The 16,679-nt window shown below is 29.6% G+C and overlaps 1 protein-coding gene across 1 annotated transcript in view; it reads left to right on the top strand.

Annotated features, from left to right (window-relative positions):
- The window catches only part of LOC113371275 (adenylate cyclase type 8-like), a 76,936-nt gene extending 67,221 nt beyond the window's left edge, over positions 1 to 9,715 (top strand). Inside the window, exons 21-23 of the mRNA XM_026611908.1 lie at positions 663 to 923; positions 3,258 to 3,456; positions 9,495 to 9,715. Coding sequence (XP_026467693.1) covers positions 663 to 923; positions 3,258 to 3,456; positions 9,495 to 9,715 — 681 coding nt within the window. The remainder of the gene's footprint in view (positions 1 to 662; positions 924 to 3,257; positions 3,457 to 9,494) is intronic.
- Positions 9,716 to 16,679: the final 6,964 nt, after the last annotated feature.

The following is a 16,679-nucleotide window of genomic DNA, read 5'->3' as shown; positions in this document are numbered from 1 at the left end:
TTGAACAATTTACACGTCATTTTGAAGGTCTTTTTGAAAACATTTGATATACCAAACTTCAACTTTGTATCTCACCTTATGGCCGAGATATCATTGAAAATATGCCAGAGTGGCCCCTTTTTCAAACTCAATTTTCGGCGTAACCATAAAAGATATCGAAAAAAAAGTTATGTGATTCTACTCATATTGGCTTAGACTACATAATGTATAGTAATATATGCTAAGTATTCCTTTATTATGAGCTAAAAAGGATAAAATAATTTTTAAATTAATGTTTTCGAATAGTGCGTTTTGTTTAATTACTTATTTATTAGCGTTATTCGAAAGTCTATTGTTTTTCTCTTTTAGTACTGTAAATATTGTTCAAATCAAATTTGTAGAACACATTGAAAAATTGTACAAACCAGAACCAGTACACTCGCGCGTAACGAATATAACGTAAATATGCTTATCTCTCCATCTTATGCTATTGAAAATGTCATATCATGAAACCCGTTAATTATTAAAGCTTTCAATTTTTATATTATTTTTATATTTTAGACATATGATAAATTTTCCAAAAGCTATCTCCATAGCATTCATGGCACCTTATTTTCTACTACACACTTGTTTACCTAAAGTTAATAATTTTATTAACTTAAATATATCATTTTTCCCCGAAGGGTTGTGTCGATGAACTGGAGCACGTATGCGCCCTTGTTGACTTTGCGATCGCCATGCGCCATCGTCTGGATGACGTTAACACCCATTCATTCAACCACTTCCGACTCCGGGTTGGTTTGAGTTGTGGCTCTCTGGTCGGTGGTGTCATTGGTGCCCGCAAACCAGTCTACGACATTTGGGGAAATACTGTGAACGAGGCATCGAGAATGGATTCAACGGGAGCAATGGGTTGCATCCAAGTACCTCGTTATACGGCTGATGTGAGTGAATATGATAATTTTATGTCTTATTTTTTTGTAAATACACATTTTGACTCTGCATGCATATATATTATTGTTCTGTTCTCACAAAAAAAGGTAATGTTTTTGCCAGAAAATTCAGTTTGCTAATATTTGCAACATATTGAACTCCGCATTTTTGATAATAAAAATTCTTGGCCGATCTAAATCCGAAATTTAGATTTTAACTTACGATACAATGTCACGTGTAGGATAGAGCGGGGACAGAGGTTCAATTTTATTTTGATCAGTTATATTATGATAACCAAACCAATTATATCACAAAAAATAACACATCAAACTAACAACTATCTAACTGTGTTCAGTAAAACATCGAGCTAATTCGAATTCATCATTGCTGTTTTTCATAAATTTGTCACCTGTTTTTTTTCACCCTATAGGCGGGGAAAAATAGAACAGCCAGGAAGCAAACTGATCGAATGCTTTATATTTAAGTTTGAAGGAATTTCACAAAATAATAGTTACATTATACAATTAATGCAAAAACAATTAATGCATAATCTTGATCTGGTATTTTGTCAGAAATAATCATCAGCATAGTGGTGATAATTATCTATATACTTATTTCTTATAAAGTTACTTTTGTTAACTTGATTTACTTTCTTATTTACTACTGTTACACCTTTGCGAGTATAAAGGTCCAGTTGGTGTTTCACCCCACTCACACGTTATACTCGTATAGAGTTTATATAAAAAAAACTGTTGAATATAACTTAAAATAAATATACATCTTATAAAATAATCAAATAACGTGTACCTAATAGTTATATCAAGGTCTCGTAAACTAACAGCCCAAAAAACTAACAACGAAAGAAAATTTTGTTATGGGTTTTCAAACATTTCCGTTTATTTCCTGACGGCGACGTCGTGAAAATCAAGGTCTATATTGATTATACATCTTTTTTGCTCTACTTTCAAATATAATTGTTAAAAAAAATTCTAACTTTACTTGTTTTTTAAATTTAAAATCGATTATTAACTTCCCGTAGGGTATTATTTTTCCGTAGGGTAAATTATCGTAATCGTCCAAAAATCGAAATTGAAAATTTTTACATTTTTTCACGTTTTGAAGGTTTCTGAACATTTTGGCATACCTCAGAAAAAATGGATATGTGTATGTATGTATGAATTTGTCGTCCACGTTTTCGGGCGCACGGATCAACCGATTTGAATGGTTCAAAGAACATTCGATTCATATTGATAAAGAGATGTGCTGATTAGTTTTTGACGAAGGCATGTCCAGCCGTTTCGGAGATACGGAGCAAAGAATGCAGATAATAGAAATCGAGATATTGAGAGACCGGAGCATCGGATTTGAATGCTCCAAAAAACATTCAATTTGTAATGACGGGGAGAAGTGGTAATTAGTTTTGGGCAAAGGCAGGTCCAGCGGTTTTGGAGATACAGAGCTGAATATGCAAAAAATTGCAGTTTTTGAGAGAACTAAGCGTCCGATTTGAATGACTCAAAGAATTTTCTGCTTGTTTTAACAAAATAATTGGTTCTGGAAAAAATTGTTTCAATTTTTTTTTTTCAATTTTTTTTTATATCGAAAATAATTCAGATTTTATTTGCAATTCTGACTTAAGTTCTAATATACTTTAAACAAATATTTTCAACTTTGCAATTCAGTTTACATAATTTTTATAAATATTAGATAATATTACGATATTTATAATAATCTATTTGAAAATATTTAATATTCCTCGAACATTTCGTTACGGTACGGGAAGTACTTAAGGCACGATGCCATACACACCACTAGTTATTTATTTGACAGTAATAAATATCAAATAGTAACGAATTTTATGAGCCGATTCTGCTGTCTAATAGACCAATGTTATGGCAAGGCTATGTTACGCGTCATTTTTCATACAAAATCGTACTAAATACTATGATAATAGTTATCCATCTTTATTTTGTAGAAATATAATCAGTTGTTTTCAAAAAAGATTTATTAAAAAAACTGGTACAACCAACCTATCTCCCTATTTTATTTATTTTCTATCTTACGCCAAACTGACCAAAAACTCTTCTAACTTGAATTTTAACTCTTCTAACTTGATGAGAACCAATATTTTGCAGTTAAAAATAGTTATTTTTAAAAATAATTTTATATGAACATTGTAATAAACATTCATTAAATTAAGTTTTGTACTACTTTTTTAAGTGAAAGCAATTGATTACATTTTTCATAAATACTACTTGTATTCATTTCTTCAAATATAATACATAAATATGGTAAAATTTATACTGTTTATCTATAGGTAATATCATTATAATAATCTTCAATAGGTTCTGTCAGCCCGGGGGTACCAAGTTCAATCTAGAGGTCTCATCGAAGTAAAAGGTAAAGGAAAAATGGAAACTTTCTGGGTCCTCGGTCGTAAGAGTACAAGACCGCCGCCATTCCAAAGACAACCAAGCCAAGTCCATTCTTTGGCAGCTGTGGTTTATGGTATGGTGCAGGCCAGAAGAAAGCAGACCAGCGCTGGTGAGTTATAAAGGATTCTACCAATTCTTCTGCTTGCTGGTGGCGCGGACTTTTTATTCTTTTATTGCTTGCTGCTGGGTTTAAGTTGGCATGGAAATCTTATTGGTTTTTTATAGATGATAATGATTAAATAATCATTATTCCTTAACGTATGTAATGTGGTTATTTATTTGTAAACACGTCGCACTTTTTGTTATATTATTTAAATGCTAAGTGTGATAGTTTTAATTATTTATATATTTGATTTAACGAAGATAGGTTCTTGTTGTGAAGTATCGGATTGAGGGTGATTTGCAATTATGCAAATTGCAATGATATGTTAGAAAATAATATTATAGTTATGATATAACAGATTTATCTTGTAAATATTAGCCAAAAATTAACTTGATAATTTGTAATGCTTCAAGAATATATATATATAAGTTTCAATCTGAGCTTATAATGTATAATCAGTAAAATTATGACATATGTACACATAAAAGCTTTGATCTCGGATTTTCTCTCGAGTATCGTTATAAAAGAGTATACAATGAATAGTACTAATTTTTTGCTCCCAAATACAAAACTGGTGCGTTATTCGAGTTTTAAACCTATAACCTCAATTCCCTTTTTAAATTTTATAGGTATATATTTCATATTTATCAAAGCAGCTTATCTTGAAAGAACTGATTTCTACATTTGCTTCTAGCTACTACTTAGGTATAGTGGTATTTAAGATTAGGGTATTCTTACAAAGTAATTACTTTTCTTCAATTAAAACAGTATTTATTATGATGAAAGTTGGAATATATCAAATCGTAACATGGATATCCAATGAGATGAGCATAAGATTGATATATACCGTGGTAATAATTTTAATTATTAACAAAAACTATATTTAGTGAAACGAATAATTTATCAAAGAATTTGAATAGTCAGATTTAGTTCAATGCATTTCATCAAAAACCCAGCGTCGCTCATATCTTATAATATAATAATTTCGGAAATTACAAGTTAATACTCTCGAATACGCAATTTTACAACTGAGTAATTATATTGTGCAAACCAAACCAATAATATAACAACAAATAGCACATATCAAACAAACAACTATCTGAACAAGTGCAGTGAAACTTCCAGATAATTTGTCGTAGAAATGTGTTAATTTGCGTTTTTTCTTTATTTTGTCATCTGGTCTTTTGCACTCCAGGCCGGGTAAACTGTGACGACCAGGGGGCAATGTCTAATTTTCTATTTTAAAGAGATTTTGCGAAATAATAACTATTTTATTCAATGTATATAACCTTTATCTGGTATTTTATTAGAAATATTCATCAATTAATGATTATTGATTTTTATTAAAAATGTATAAATAGTGACTGCTTTTTACCATGCATTTTCACAATTTTATTGATTACATCTTTTTGCGTGCAAAAATTGCATATCACCGGATTTGGTTTTTGCCATCGAAAACATAGGCGAGCGGGGCCTAAACGTACGCGGGTAAAAAGGTCCATCACCGATATCTCAAAAACAAGTCGAGAATTAACTACATTTGAAAGCAGAAGGAAAAAGATGTATAACCAGTCATGAATTTGATTCGTTCAACGTTTCGGCAATGTTTTAAATTCCATAACAAAAGAATTTTCTTTTGTTATTAGCTTTTTTGGTTGTGAGCACTGTTCTCTATCTGACTAAGCCTTAATTTTTGAGTCTACATTATTTAAATGTTTTTTTATATAAGTTCTATAAAAGCTTACATGTGGGTGGGGTAAAAAGAACCATCTGAGTCTTTATCTTGGCAAAGTTGTTAACTACATTTAAAAATAGTGAATAAAAATGTAAATTAAGATAAAAAGAGCAATTTTATAAGAGATAAATTAACAAAATAGTTATTTTGTTGGAAATAATTCTGCTAATGATTATTTCCGACGAAGTATCAGATCAAGGTTATATCTATAAAAAATATGTCTATGAAATATATATTTTGCATTTGTTGGATTATAGGCTGTTATTTTGTGAAATCCTTTTAAAATTAAAAATAACACGTTGGACCTGTTTGCCTTCTGGCTGTCCCATTTTACCCTGCCAATGGTGTGAAAAGAACCATGTGACAATTTTTAAAAAAAACAGCAAAAAATATATTTCTACTGAATGGTGAATTAGCTGACAGTTTTACTGGACATAGTCAGATAGTTGTTTGTTTGATGTGTGTTATTTGATACGCAATAATTGATTTGGCTTTCGTAATATAATTGCTCAAAGTCAAATTGGGCTTTTGTGCCCCTTCCTACCCTATTTTATATATTAAATCTGAATTCATCTATAGTTCGAGACGAATTGCATTTTTATTTTAGGTGACGAATTGCATTTTTATTACAGGGTGTTCAAAATCCTAACGTCAAGCCAAGCATTGATTTTAAATATCAAGAAAAAATCTTAAAAAATACCATGCAGTTTGAATATTATGAGCTTTTTAGTACAATCTAAAACTTTGATCGAAACTGTGACCATTTTTTGGTTGTTTCGGTTTATTTTTATTTGTTCATTTAAATTTTGGAACCGTAACCGTAAATAGTATTTATAGGACTACAGTCGAAAATAACAATATAGGGGAAAGTCCCCAAGTGGCGGACACCTAAGGTTATTTATCAATGAATCAAAAAATATTTTATGAAATGTTTATTAAGTTATGATTTATGTTAGATAACAAAGCTAGAAATCAAACTAAATTAACAAAACTGAAATCTTTGCTAAAAAATAATTAATACTAGGTATCAATCAAACTTTGCTATCAAAAAAATTGATTTTAAACAGTGGCACCTAGTACTGGAATTTCAAAATAACCTGCATTGATCACATAAGTAGGCATCTCCACGCTCTGGAATGCCTGCACATGTGTCTTTGACGAATATTCTAAGATATTGCAAAAAAAAAGTCACTATTCATCCACCCTTTGCCTGTGCCACACCGATGCTCTCAGCTAGTGCATTCATAAGCTTTTCATTCTTTGACAAGGAAATACGAACAATGTGGGTGTGTAGTGACCGTTAGCACTCACACAGAATAAAATTAAATATTTGGAATAAATTACGTAAATTCTCACAAGAAATATCAATATGTTTACTGTCCGGCACTAAGGGACGACTTAGGACAGACATTTTTGTTTATTTGATGGCATCTACTAAAATTGATATTGATGATTGATTGATAACAATCAAGTACAACTTTTATCTTTGCATACCACTCAAATGTAAATGCATAAATACGCTAGAATTTCTTCCATTTATATTTAGGTGACGCTGTGATTTTGCGCCTGAAAAAAGAAAGGATTGTATTTTGAAATGAAAAGATTTATATTCGCCTAAATAATACATGTTAAATAGAGTGTCCGGTGCTTGGTGCCGTCCGGCGTTACGGGACTTCCCCCTAATTGCCTCAAGTTCATATAATTCAGAAAAGATTGATCGCAATCGCGACTTTTTCTGATTGTCACTAAAAAATAACATTCAAAACTAAATATAATTTTGGAATGGCCTTTTGTATATAGCAGAGAATATGACTATGGTTAAGTTGCGTAGAAATTCGCACACCATTAATCCATTTTACGCTTTTAATTACTCTTTAACGCAATTTCATTCAACACCCATAATATGTGTCATAAAATAATTCAGTATATTATTTATTAAGTCATATATAATTGTAAGAGGTTAGTCATTGCTCACAATGTCTTGAAGAAAAACTTGATACTATGAGCGGAACTGAAACTTAATCATATGCTGTTTGTATTTATAAGTCAAATACTAAAATAACTAGTATTATTGTTGCTTCAATATTATATATTTGAATTTTAATTTCCAAAATCAGCATTTTTCATAATTAAGTATTCTGTTTACATAATGTAAGTAATCATCAATTTCTGAAGTTGTATCGATAGTTGTATGTGAATTTTCACAAAATAATCACATATACGAGATGTTATGTGCGTTCCATAAATGAGGCACGTTATTTTTATGAAAATATTTTATTACTTCACATCGGGTAATAAATATCGAAATATAAAGTTTCTCTTATCTAGGTCAGTTGTGCATTAAGAATTTTAATTTATTTATTTGTTTCTACTTATTGTTGTACATCTGTACCGCATGTTTGTCCAATTATTTTTGCATGATTGTATAAACTGTCAACAATATTTGTTAAGAGCGATTAAGTTTATTGATGTTATGATGTATATAAAATAATATTTTCTATTCCATATAACGTAGTAATATATTAAATTTACGATTTACTTCTATAATTTGTTGTACAGATATGTATGATTATATTTATAGTTTAGTACTTTGTTTTATTGGTTCTCTTTTGGTAATTATTAAAAAACTGAAGGAGTATTAGAAACATATTTACTTATCGTTAGCATTAATCATATGCACAAAAACCAAAATTACATTTTCTTGTATTGATATAAAATAAAACTTATTATAATTAAGGTGACCATACGATTTTCACCTCGTGTCCCCGGTTTTTCTAAAAGCAATATTTGTCCCAGATTTAGATCTTTTGTCCCGGATTGTCCCGGATTTTTCAAAATCAATAGGCAAATTAACCAAATTAATTTTGAAGAAAATTGAATAGAATTTTATACAAGGCTCAAAAGCGAAACAAACAGATAAAAAATATAATATAATATCATAATTAAGAAAGTAATACTTATAATCAAATAATCGAGTTCTTACTAAAAGTCCGCAACTCTGATTTAAAAAAAATTGATTAATATAAAAAAAACTCATTTTGTTATTGTATTCTTAGATATCATTTTTTATTTTAAAAACCCCCATCCCTCCCGTCTTGAATTAGCTTAACTAAAACTTTCCGGTGTTGACTTAAAAGATTATGGTCACCTTAATTATAATTTACTAGATCATTTTTGGCTCCGTTTTCTGTGACCCAATATGCCTGAGATGGTAATGGGTTCATTTTACTCTTAACATCAAAAGTGAAAATGATTTGAAGTTCACGCCCACCCTTGGAGAGGTTGCCACCCTTTCTCTGTGGTATAACTTTTTTAAATGTGTTCGGATGTCGTTAAAAGGTTTAATTTAACAATAAACACTATTTTATATAGTTAATATTTTATTTATTTATATATTATATACAATACAGATACAGTTTTCTACAAAAAAAACTAATATTTTCGACGTTATTGGTAATTGAAGTTCGGAATTTTCCACGGTTTTTATTAAAAAATCATTTTTTGCCAAAAAAAGATCTATATGTTTGATCATTATAGTTTTATACGTACATTTAATTATTTTTGAGATATTATGAAAAGAAGTTGTTTTTTACATACATTTGGATTTTGTTACCGATTTGATCAGTTTTCTTTCTTGCTACAATTTTGTTTATCATAAAATTTCTGTTAAAATGCATATTTTTGAAGATATTTGTAAAAAAACGATAAACAATATAAAAAATATAAATTTAATTCTCAATTTAATGACTTGCAAAGTATTGTTTTTTTTTAGAAAAAAAAACTTTATGATACATTCGTTTCTTAAAATTAGGCCTTATTACGAAAAATCCGTGGCAGCTTGCTCCAATGTGGGTGTGTAGTTTAAATGATTTTCATTTTGAAGTTAAGAACAAGACTAGCTTAATTCCAAAATTTTATGCAAAACTACTCTTAGTAAAAGAAATCTGAAGTACATCCCTCTTTTTTTTACAAATAACTGACTAAATCTCTAATTTGCAATTTTTATTTGTTAATGATATTACTAAATTGCATTTATGAAAATCTTACTCAAGTTCATTAATATTATAAAACAACAATTTCGGGAAAATCTATCACAATATGAATATTTTTACATACTATGAAGTATTTTTCAATACTATTCAAAAGCTCAAATTTATTCAGACAAAATTTCTGCTCTAACAAATTTATTTGATTTTTATTTTCAATAATATTTTGTTTTTAGATTTTTATTTCAGTATAATTTACTTTGCGAATAAATGTTTATAGTTCGTCACTTTGTATAAAAGTATGCTTTCCAAAATATATTTAGCAAATTTGGCAGCATCTGCTCGGGCTAAGATTAACAGTGCAAATGAACAAAAACGAAAAGATGAAGAAGCAAACAAGCAAGACAAAAAAGGCAACAAAGGCGGTTTCGGAGGCAGAAGGGTCGCCAATTTTAGTTCAATGCGAATTTCACAGCATACACCTTCGAATCCTGTACGAAGAAATACAACTAGAGCACACCAAAGAAATAATTATGCTAGGTAAAATATTACATTTAATATTAATTTTTTAGTGCAATTAGTAATAATATAAATGCTCCGAATAAGATATTCCAATGATTAATACATTTTTTTTTTTTGAAAATAATTGATTTATTTCTAACATTTCGATACTGGGCAGATTTTTGATAAAGAATGCCATGTATATTTAGATTTCTTTTTCGGAGCATACACAAGTTATTAATTAAATTTTATATATAATTATACTTTACTATAAACCTACACAAACACACACATATATATACATATATATTATTATTTATTTATTATTTCGGGGTGATTTCTGGTCATAAACGTAGTTTAGTTTTTTCAAAGCAATTTTCCTATAGATTGCTGAACGTAGTGTATATTTGCATGTGGCTCAAACACAGTATTTTTTCCCATATGGTTATAGAATGCTTTTATTTATATAGTTTTTTATATTAATAAGATGCTTGAATTAGTAGCTTGAAGGGCCAAGAAGTTTTAGCATGAATGATTCGAATAAAAAGTACAACATATAAAGCAACGTATATATGAACTACATATAAAGTATAACATAATATAATAAATATGAATATTATATGAAATTATGAGTTATATTACCATTGCAATAACAAAAAATACCTGAAACAAATTATTATTTTAACACACACACTGAATGTAACCGCTACTGATGCAATAAAGTTCTTGCTATGCTCGAATTTAAATCTTTTGAGAATTTGTAAAAATGTTAGAAGAGAAGATAATAAGCCATTGATAGGGTATACCTTTTATTCCGGATCACAAATTCTTAATTGGGATTTGAAGGACTCAAACAAAATTCGATTCGATAAAAGACTGCTACGTAGCGCGATTGTTTTGAAAACTAGTTGAAAGTGTCTTTTTGCCTTGAGGCAACTTGATTGAACTTCCCGATATATGTAATAATTGATTTAACTAACCAAAATTCCGATTTATCTCGAAAATAAAGTTTCGCTTTCACTTAATTCTAACTATTGCTATTTCCAGTTGATATATCCCAAACACATTTAAATTATCTGATTATCTAATTATTATATTTATTATAGTGCACAGACATGTGTGCTTGTATATACTAAAAATGCAGCTTGTTATTCCAAATTTTAATTAATTCATATAATTCAGCTTTTGATGAATTTTTAAAATTAAACGGCTTGTCGTAGGGCCGTAATATTTTAGTATGTTCTATAAGACCATGATATCTTATCTATCATAAAAAAATTCATAAAAATCTCAAAAAAAAATGTCAACTCTTAATTACAAGAAAACGGTCCAGTCGATCTTTACCAGAAACTAATCAGTATCATTCCCAACCAATATCTTTAGGATTGTGAGCAAAATGTGGATAAAAAATTTCACACTATTTTGCCAATTACAAAGAAACGGCTCGGCCGATTGTCGAATTAAACGACTTGTTGTAGCGCCGTAATATTTTAATATGTTTTAGAAGACCATGTACCTATCATCAAAAAAAAATTCATAAAAATTTCAACACTTTATTACAAAAACACGTGGGAATCTTTACCAAAAACTAATCAGTATCTTTCCTAACCAATATCTTTCGAACTGTTTTTAAATATTCAGAATTGATTTAGGATTATGAGCTGAAACGTGGATGAAAAATTTTTCACATTTTTGCCAAACATTTTCACAAAACTGACAAACGCTAGTCCTCATCGAGTTACATCGAATGGCTTTTATATTTTCAAAATTGGTTTAAAATAGGTTTATGAGAAAACTTCGACGAAAAGTCAAAAATCGGCTCACATGCACACACACACACATACTTCTTCCAATTTGGTCTCATTCGATCCAGAATAGCTTGAAACGTCAAGAAAACATAAAATCAGCTATTCGGATTTTTTTATAAAATAAAACTTATACTTCGGGAAGTTAAAAAGTTGAAAATATACAAAAAAAATTATAATATAAAAAACATTAAAATTTTTCAAATTCAATTGTCAATTTTCTTTAAAAGTTTCAAAAATCTAATTTTTCAAAAATTAGAAATCAAAGTTTTCAGCTAGCTGAATTTCATTATATTGCACTTTTGCTCCAATCTTTGAAATCCCACTACCTTCTCTAATCTTAAAATGTCTATTTTAGACATTTTAAAAGAAGAAATAATTTACTGACAATATCAAATGATTTCTCCAAAACATTATTTCCGAAGAATATGCCATATGCATATGATAATTGTTTGTTGGCTTGGAATTAGTTATTCTGCTAATTAATATAAGGGATTAGAAGGATCTATTTTAAACAATTTACTGCTTTAAACTTCAAAATTGTTGGAGAAGAGCCAATATTGAATTATATTTTACATTGCATTGAACTATATTTTACATTACAATTACATTTTACATTTACAAATATTTAAAAGTAAAGGGAAAAAGATGGATAACCAGCTGCCACTTTGAATCTTTTTGAATTTGAATAAATGTTCAAGTCCTAAATGCTAATTACAATGACAAATTGAAGTGTGATTTTAATTACATTAATATTTTCAAACATTATAAATATTTTTATTGGTATTATAAATATATAATTTATAATTTTTACTATATGAATATGTATAATGGTTGACATTAAAAATGTGTGCATTACGAGTGTTACCATATTACTAATAAGCATTATTCAAAATTGTTATATGATGTATTTATATTACTCAAATGCCATCTCGTGCAATAGCAAACAAGTTTTACTTCAATCACGTGTGAACCTTACGCGCACTCTTTTTTTATTGTTAACCGTTGCTAGAGTAAAAGTTCAGTGGCTCATTTTTTCCTCGCCCACGGGTAAGCTTTTATAGAGCTTATATAAAAAACTGTTGAATCTAATTTAAAACTAATCTAACAATGGATACATCTAATAAGGAAATAGGTTTGTTGTGGATTTTCAAACTGCCGTTTTTCTTCCGATAGTAAAGTCATAAGAGTCAAGGTGATAGCTGGTTATACATAATTTTTGTATACTTTTAAAAATAGTTTTTCAAACATTTTTAACTATACTTGTTTTTGAGATATTGGTAGTGGATTGTTGTAACCACAGACTTTCAAGCATCGCTCAACCCTATGTAGTATATTTGATCTATAGAAAAGTGAAATATTACTTTTTCCAGATTGAACTCTATGCTTTAAAAATTGACACAAATAAATATATTTTGTTTAATTGTGTTCTGAACAATTTTATATACACACATGTTTCTGATGGTACACAATATAAATACTTTATGTCGTGAATTGTGCAAATAGCTTTTAAAGTCCTATGGTCGCTAGAAATCTATTCGATGGAGTAAAATTTATTGAATTAAATACTGAAATTCGTACTATGGATTAAAATTACGGGAATATAAATAAAGAGAATGTTGCACGTTTTTTACTAGAGTAGATTTATGTAATAAGCCAATGAAGCAGTAGGTGCAACGTGCATATGACCGATTCCTAGAACGCAATTTGATTATTTTTTAACATTTTATTAGTTAAAGATTATAATGAAGCTGAAATATAGAATGTGGTCATGATTATATTTAGATTTATAGCAATATCGCATATGATGTCATTGGAATAACCAATAATGCAATAATGAGTCTTTGCCTTTAATGTGCTTACTTCTAACTGCATAATTAGATATGCACAATTTTGTCGGCTCAAATTTAAATGTTTAGTTCTAATATATTTATAGAGCAGAGTTTGAGAACCATTACAAAAAAATTGGACAAACCGAAATAAAAAACCTGCATCCAAGGCAAATATTAAACCACATCACAAAGATCCAGTTATGATAATTTGCGATCTTTATTACGATTTTTTTTTGAAATTCAAAGCTTTTGACGTTATTTAGTACGATTTTGTATGAGAACTGCTACATAACATAGCTTTGCCATAACGTGAGTCTATGTGACGGCAGAATCGGCCCCTTAATCTTCTTCTGCTTTTAATTTTTAACTTCCCGAAGGAGAAGTTTATGTTTTCGCGAAAAAATCGGATTTGATAATTTTATGTTTGCTAAGATCAAATTTGACAAAACTATATGTGTTTGAGCCGATTTTTGACTTTTCGTCGACGTTTTTAGAAAACAGCTGGATCAATTTCAACAATGCGCGACGATCAGCCATGCCGTTTCTGAGCTTCTGAGAGAAGTGTAAAATTTTTTGCCCACCTTTTAGCCTACAATCTTGAATTGATTTTAAACATTCAAAAACTTTTTTATTATAGTACTTTTTATACCTACCCTGAAATGAATAACAAGTAAAACTGTAGAGAAAAAATCTTGTGACCATTGTCAGAAATCTTGAAAATTGGCTTCTGATTTTGAATTAATATTTAAATGTAACAAAAATTTCTGTTTTTAATCTTGCCGTAATATCATAGCGTTGTTCTGGCAAGTGGTTTTGGATGGTTCTCGAGGCAGATTTTACAATTGTCTTTCATCCTTTATTGTGTTTATGTCGACGTGTTTACATATTAACGAATTCGATACATTCTTTGGGCATTCAAAATTTCTTTAAGTAATTTTGTTTGATCTTTGAATTTCCATTCCCCATTGTTCTAAACCGTATGTCCAAATTAGCTTAATAATAGCTTAGTGCAAGTAGGTACATTTTGTTGTGCGTGCCAAGATTGATTCCCGCGCTAGATGTGACATCATCTTCTCGTCTCCTCAAGTTGCAATCTTTCTTTTTAATATTTTCTTTGCAGCTTAGCTCTTTATTCAAAAGTAAAGCCAAATATTTTATCGTGTCTATTTTTTCTAAATATCATCAGTGCTACTGATAGCATGGCATGTCCTGCATGTTCATAATTTTAAAAATTCAAAAACTGTTCGAAAGATATTGGTTGGGAATCACGTTGATTAGCTTTTGGTAAAGATTTGATTAAATTTTGAAAAAGTTATTTAGACGATTTTGATGAAACTTTGTATAACGAAATACCGTAGTCTGAAATAATATACAGGCCCGCGATAAGCGGTTGAGTTATAAAAATTTATCGAAATAAGCAAATGCACATAAGCGATTCTTATACGAATCTATGCCGAAACATATGTACGTTCCGTGTTTTGTATGTAACTAGTAATTACAGTTGATGTCCACACTTAAATAAAATTCATTTTCAAAACCCAAAATGTGATAAATAAATTCATTAAACTTATATAATTACAGATATAGGGTAGAATGGTCAAATATCAATAAGTAAAGTCAAGAATTTTTTAACAACAATATTTAAAACTAGAGAGAAAAAAACAGCCATCAACGCCTTGATTCTTACGACTGCGATATCGGGAAATGAACGGCAAAGTCTGAAAATCCATAACAGAAGTATTGTCTTCTCTTAGTTGTTTTCGTTGTAAGCATAAGCACTCTTATTTAGTTTACGAAACCTTAATATAATTTTTAAGTTTACGTTAGTTAACTTAACGTTAGTTAATTGTTTTATAAAATGTATTGTTAATTTTAAGTTAGGATCAACATTCTATATGATCTCTACAAAATCTTACATGTGGACCACATGTGAACCACATGATGTGGTTGAAGTAAACAGAACAAATTAAAAATTTACCCTGGCAAAAATATATTCAATAAAAACAGTAAATAAAAAGTAAACTAAGTTTAAAAAAGCAATTTAACAAGAAAAAATTAAATAATTAGTAAATTCAACTCTGCTAATGAATATTTCTGACAATATACCAAATCTAGATTATATTCAGTGTTATTCCTATAAAAAAGCATCTATAAAATTTATATTTTGCATCGATAGAATAATGTAGATAGTAATATCTACATAACATTATACATATTAAAATTTCTTTGAAGTTAATAATAAGACATTGGATTTGTTTGCTTTCTGGCTGTCCCATTTTACCTCGCCTGTGGGACAAAAAGGACCTGGAAAATTGTGAGTCTATAATGATGACTCCCAGAATATCTGACTATCTTCAGTAAAACTCCTAGCCTGGAAGTTCTACTGAACATAGTCAGATAGTAGCTTGTTTGATGTTTTTTTTTATTGTAATATAATTGATTTGGGTTTTATAATATAATTGCTCAAAGTCAAATTGTACCTTTGTTTGAGAGACCTCAATTCTAAATCGCATTGATTGTTTCTTAGTATAAGCAAAAAATTTATTTTCGAAATAAACGGTTGAATTTGTCTAAATAGCTGAATATCAATTCCTATTAACTTCCCGTAGAGTAAGTTATAGTAATCGCAAAAAGAAACGAAAATGAAAATGTTTATATATCTTTACGTTTCATAGGTTTCTGAATCTTTTGGCATACCTGAGAAAAAATTGATGTATGTGTGTGTGTGCAGATACAAATTTTTGTCGACGATTTCGGGAACACCGATCAACCGATTTGAATAATTCAAAAAACATTTGATTCGTATTGATAAGGAGACGTGCGGATTAATTTTTTGGGAAGGCAGGTCTAACCATTTTGAAGATAAGGAGCAAAAAGTGCAAAAAATGGCAGGTTCTGAGAGGACAAATCGGCCGATTTTAATGATTAAAAAAACATTCGACTCGTATTGAAACGTACTGATTAGTTTTTGGTATAGGCAGCCGTTTCGAGGATACAGAGCAAAAGTACAGAAATTCCGATTAGATACTAGACGGGCTCGCCCTAGGTAAGCGGTTAAGAGCGACGGGACTTGACGAGAGGTCCCGGGTTCGATACCCACTTCGAGCAGCCTCTTGTCAGGCAAATGTGACAACGATTTTCACTTGGAAATATAATTAGCAATATGTTTCCAAGTGAAAATAGCCCTCACCCGGCATTGTTGCACCATACTTGCCCAAGCACGGAGATTGTAATAAAAATTTATCATACAGAGATGTGACAACTGTTTGGGTTGCCATCTGTAATAAAACAAACGTAGTTTCTAAGATATTAATCACAACAGCTCATAGAACCCGTAAGTTCTGATCGCTGTTCAAAAAAAAAAGAAAAA

Source organism: Ctenocephalides felis, unplaced genomic scaffold (genome assembly GCF_003426905.1).
Source record: "Ctenocephalides felis isolate EL2017-DRISC unplaced genomic scaffold, ASM342690v1 CF-g0.4_SCAFFOLD_01492, whole genome shotgun sequence".
NCBI classification, from domain to species: domain Eukaryota; kingdom Metazoa; phylum Arthropoda; class Insecta; order Siphonaptera; family Pulicidae; genus Ctenocephalides; species Ctenocephalides felis.
The sequence above is the reverse complement of the archived record's forward strand: the minus strand, read 5'-3'. Positions and strand labels throughout refer to the sequence as shown.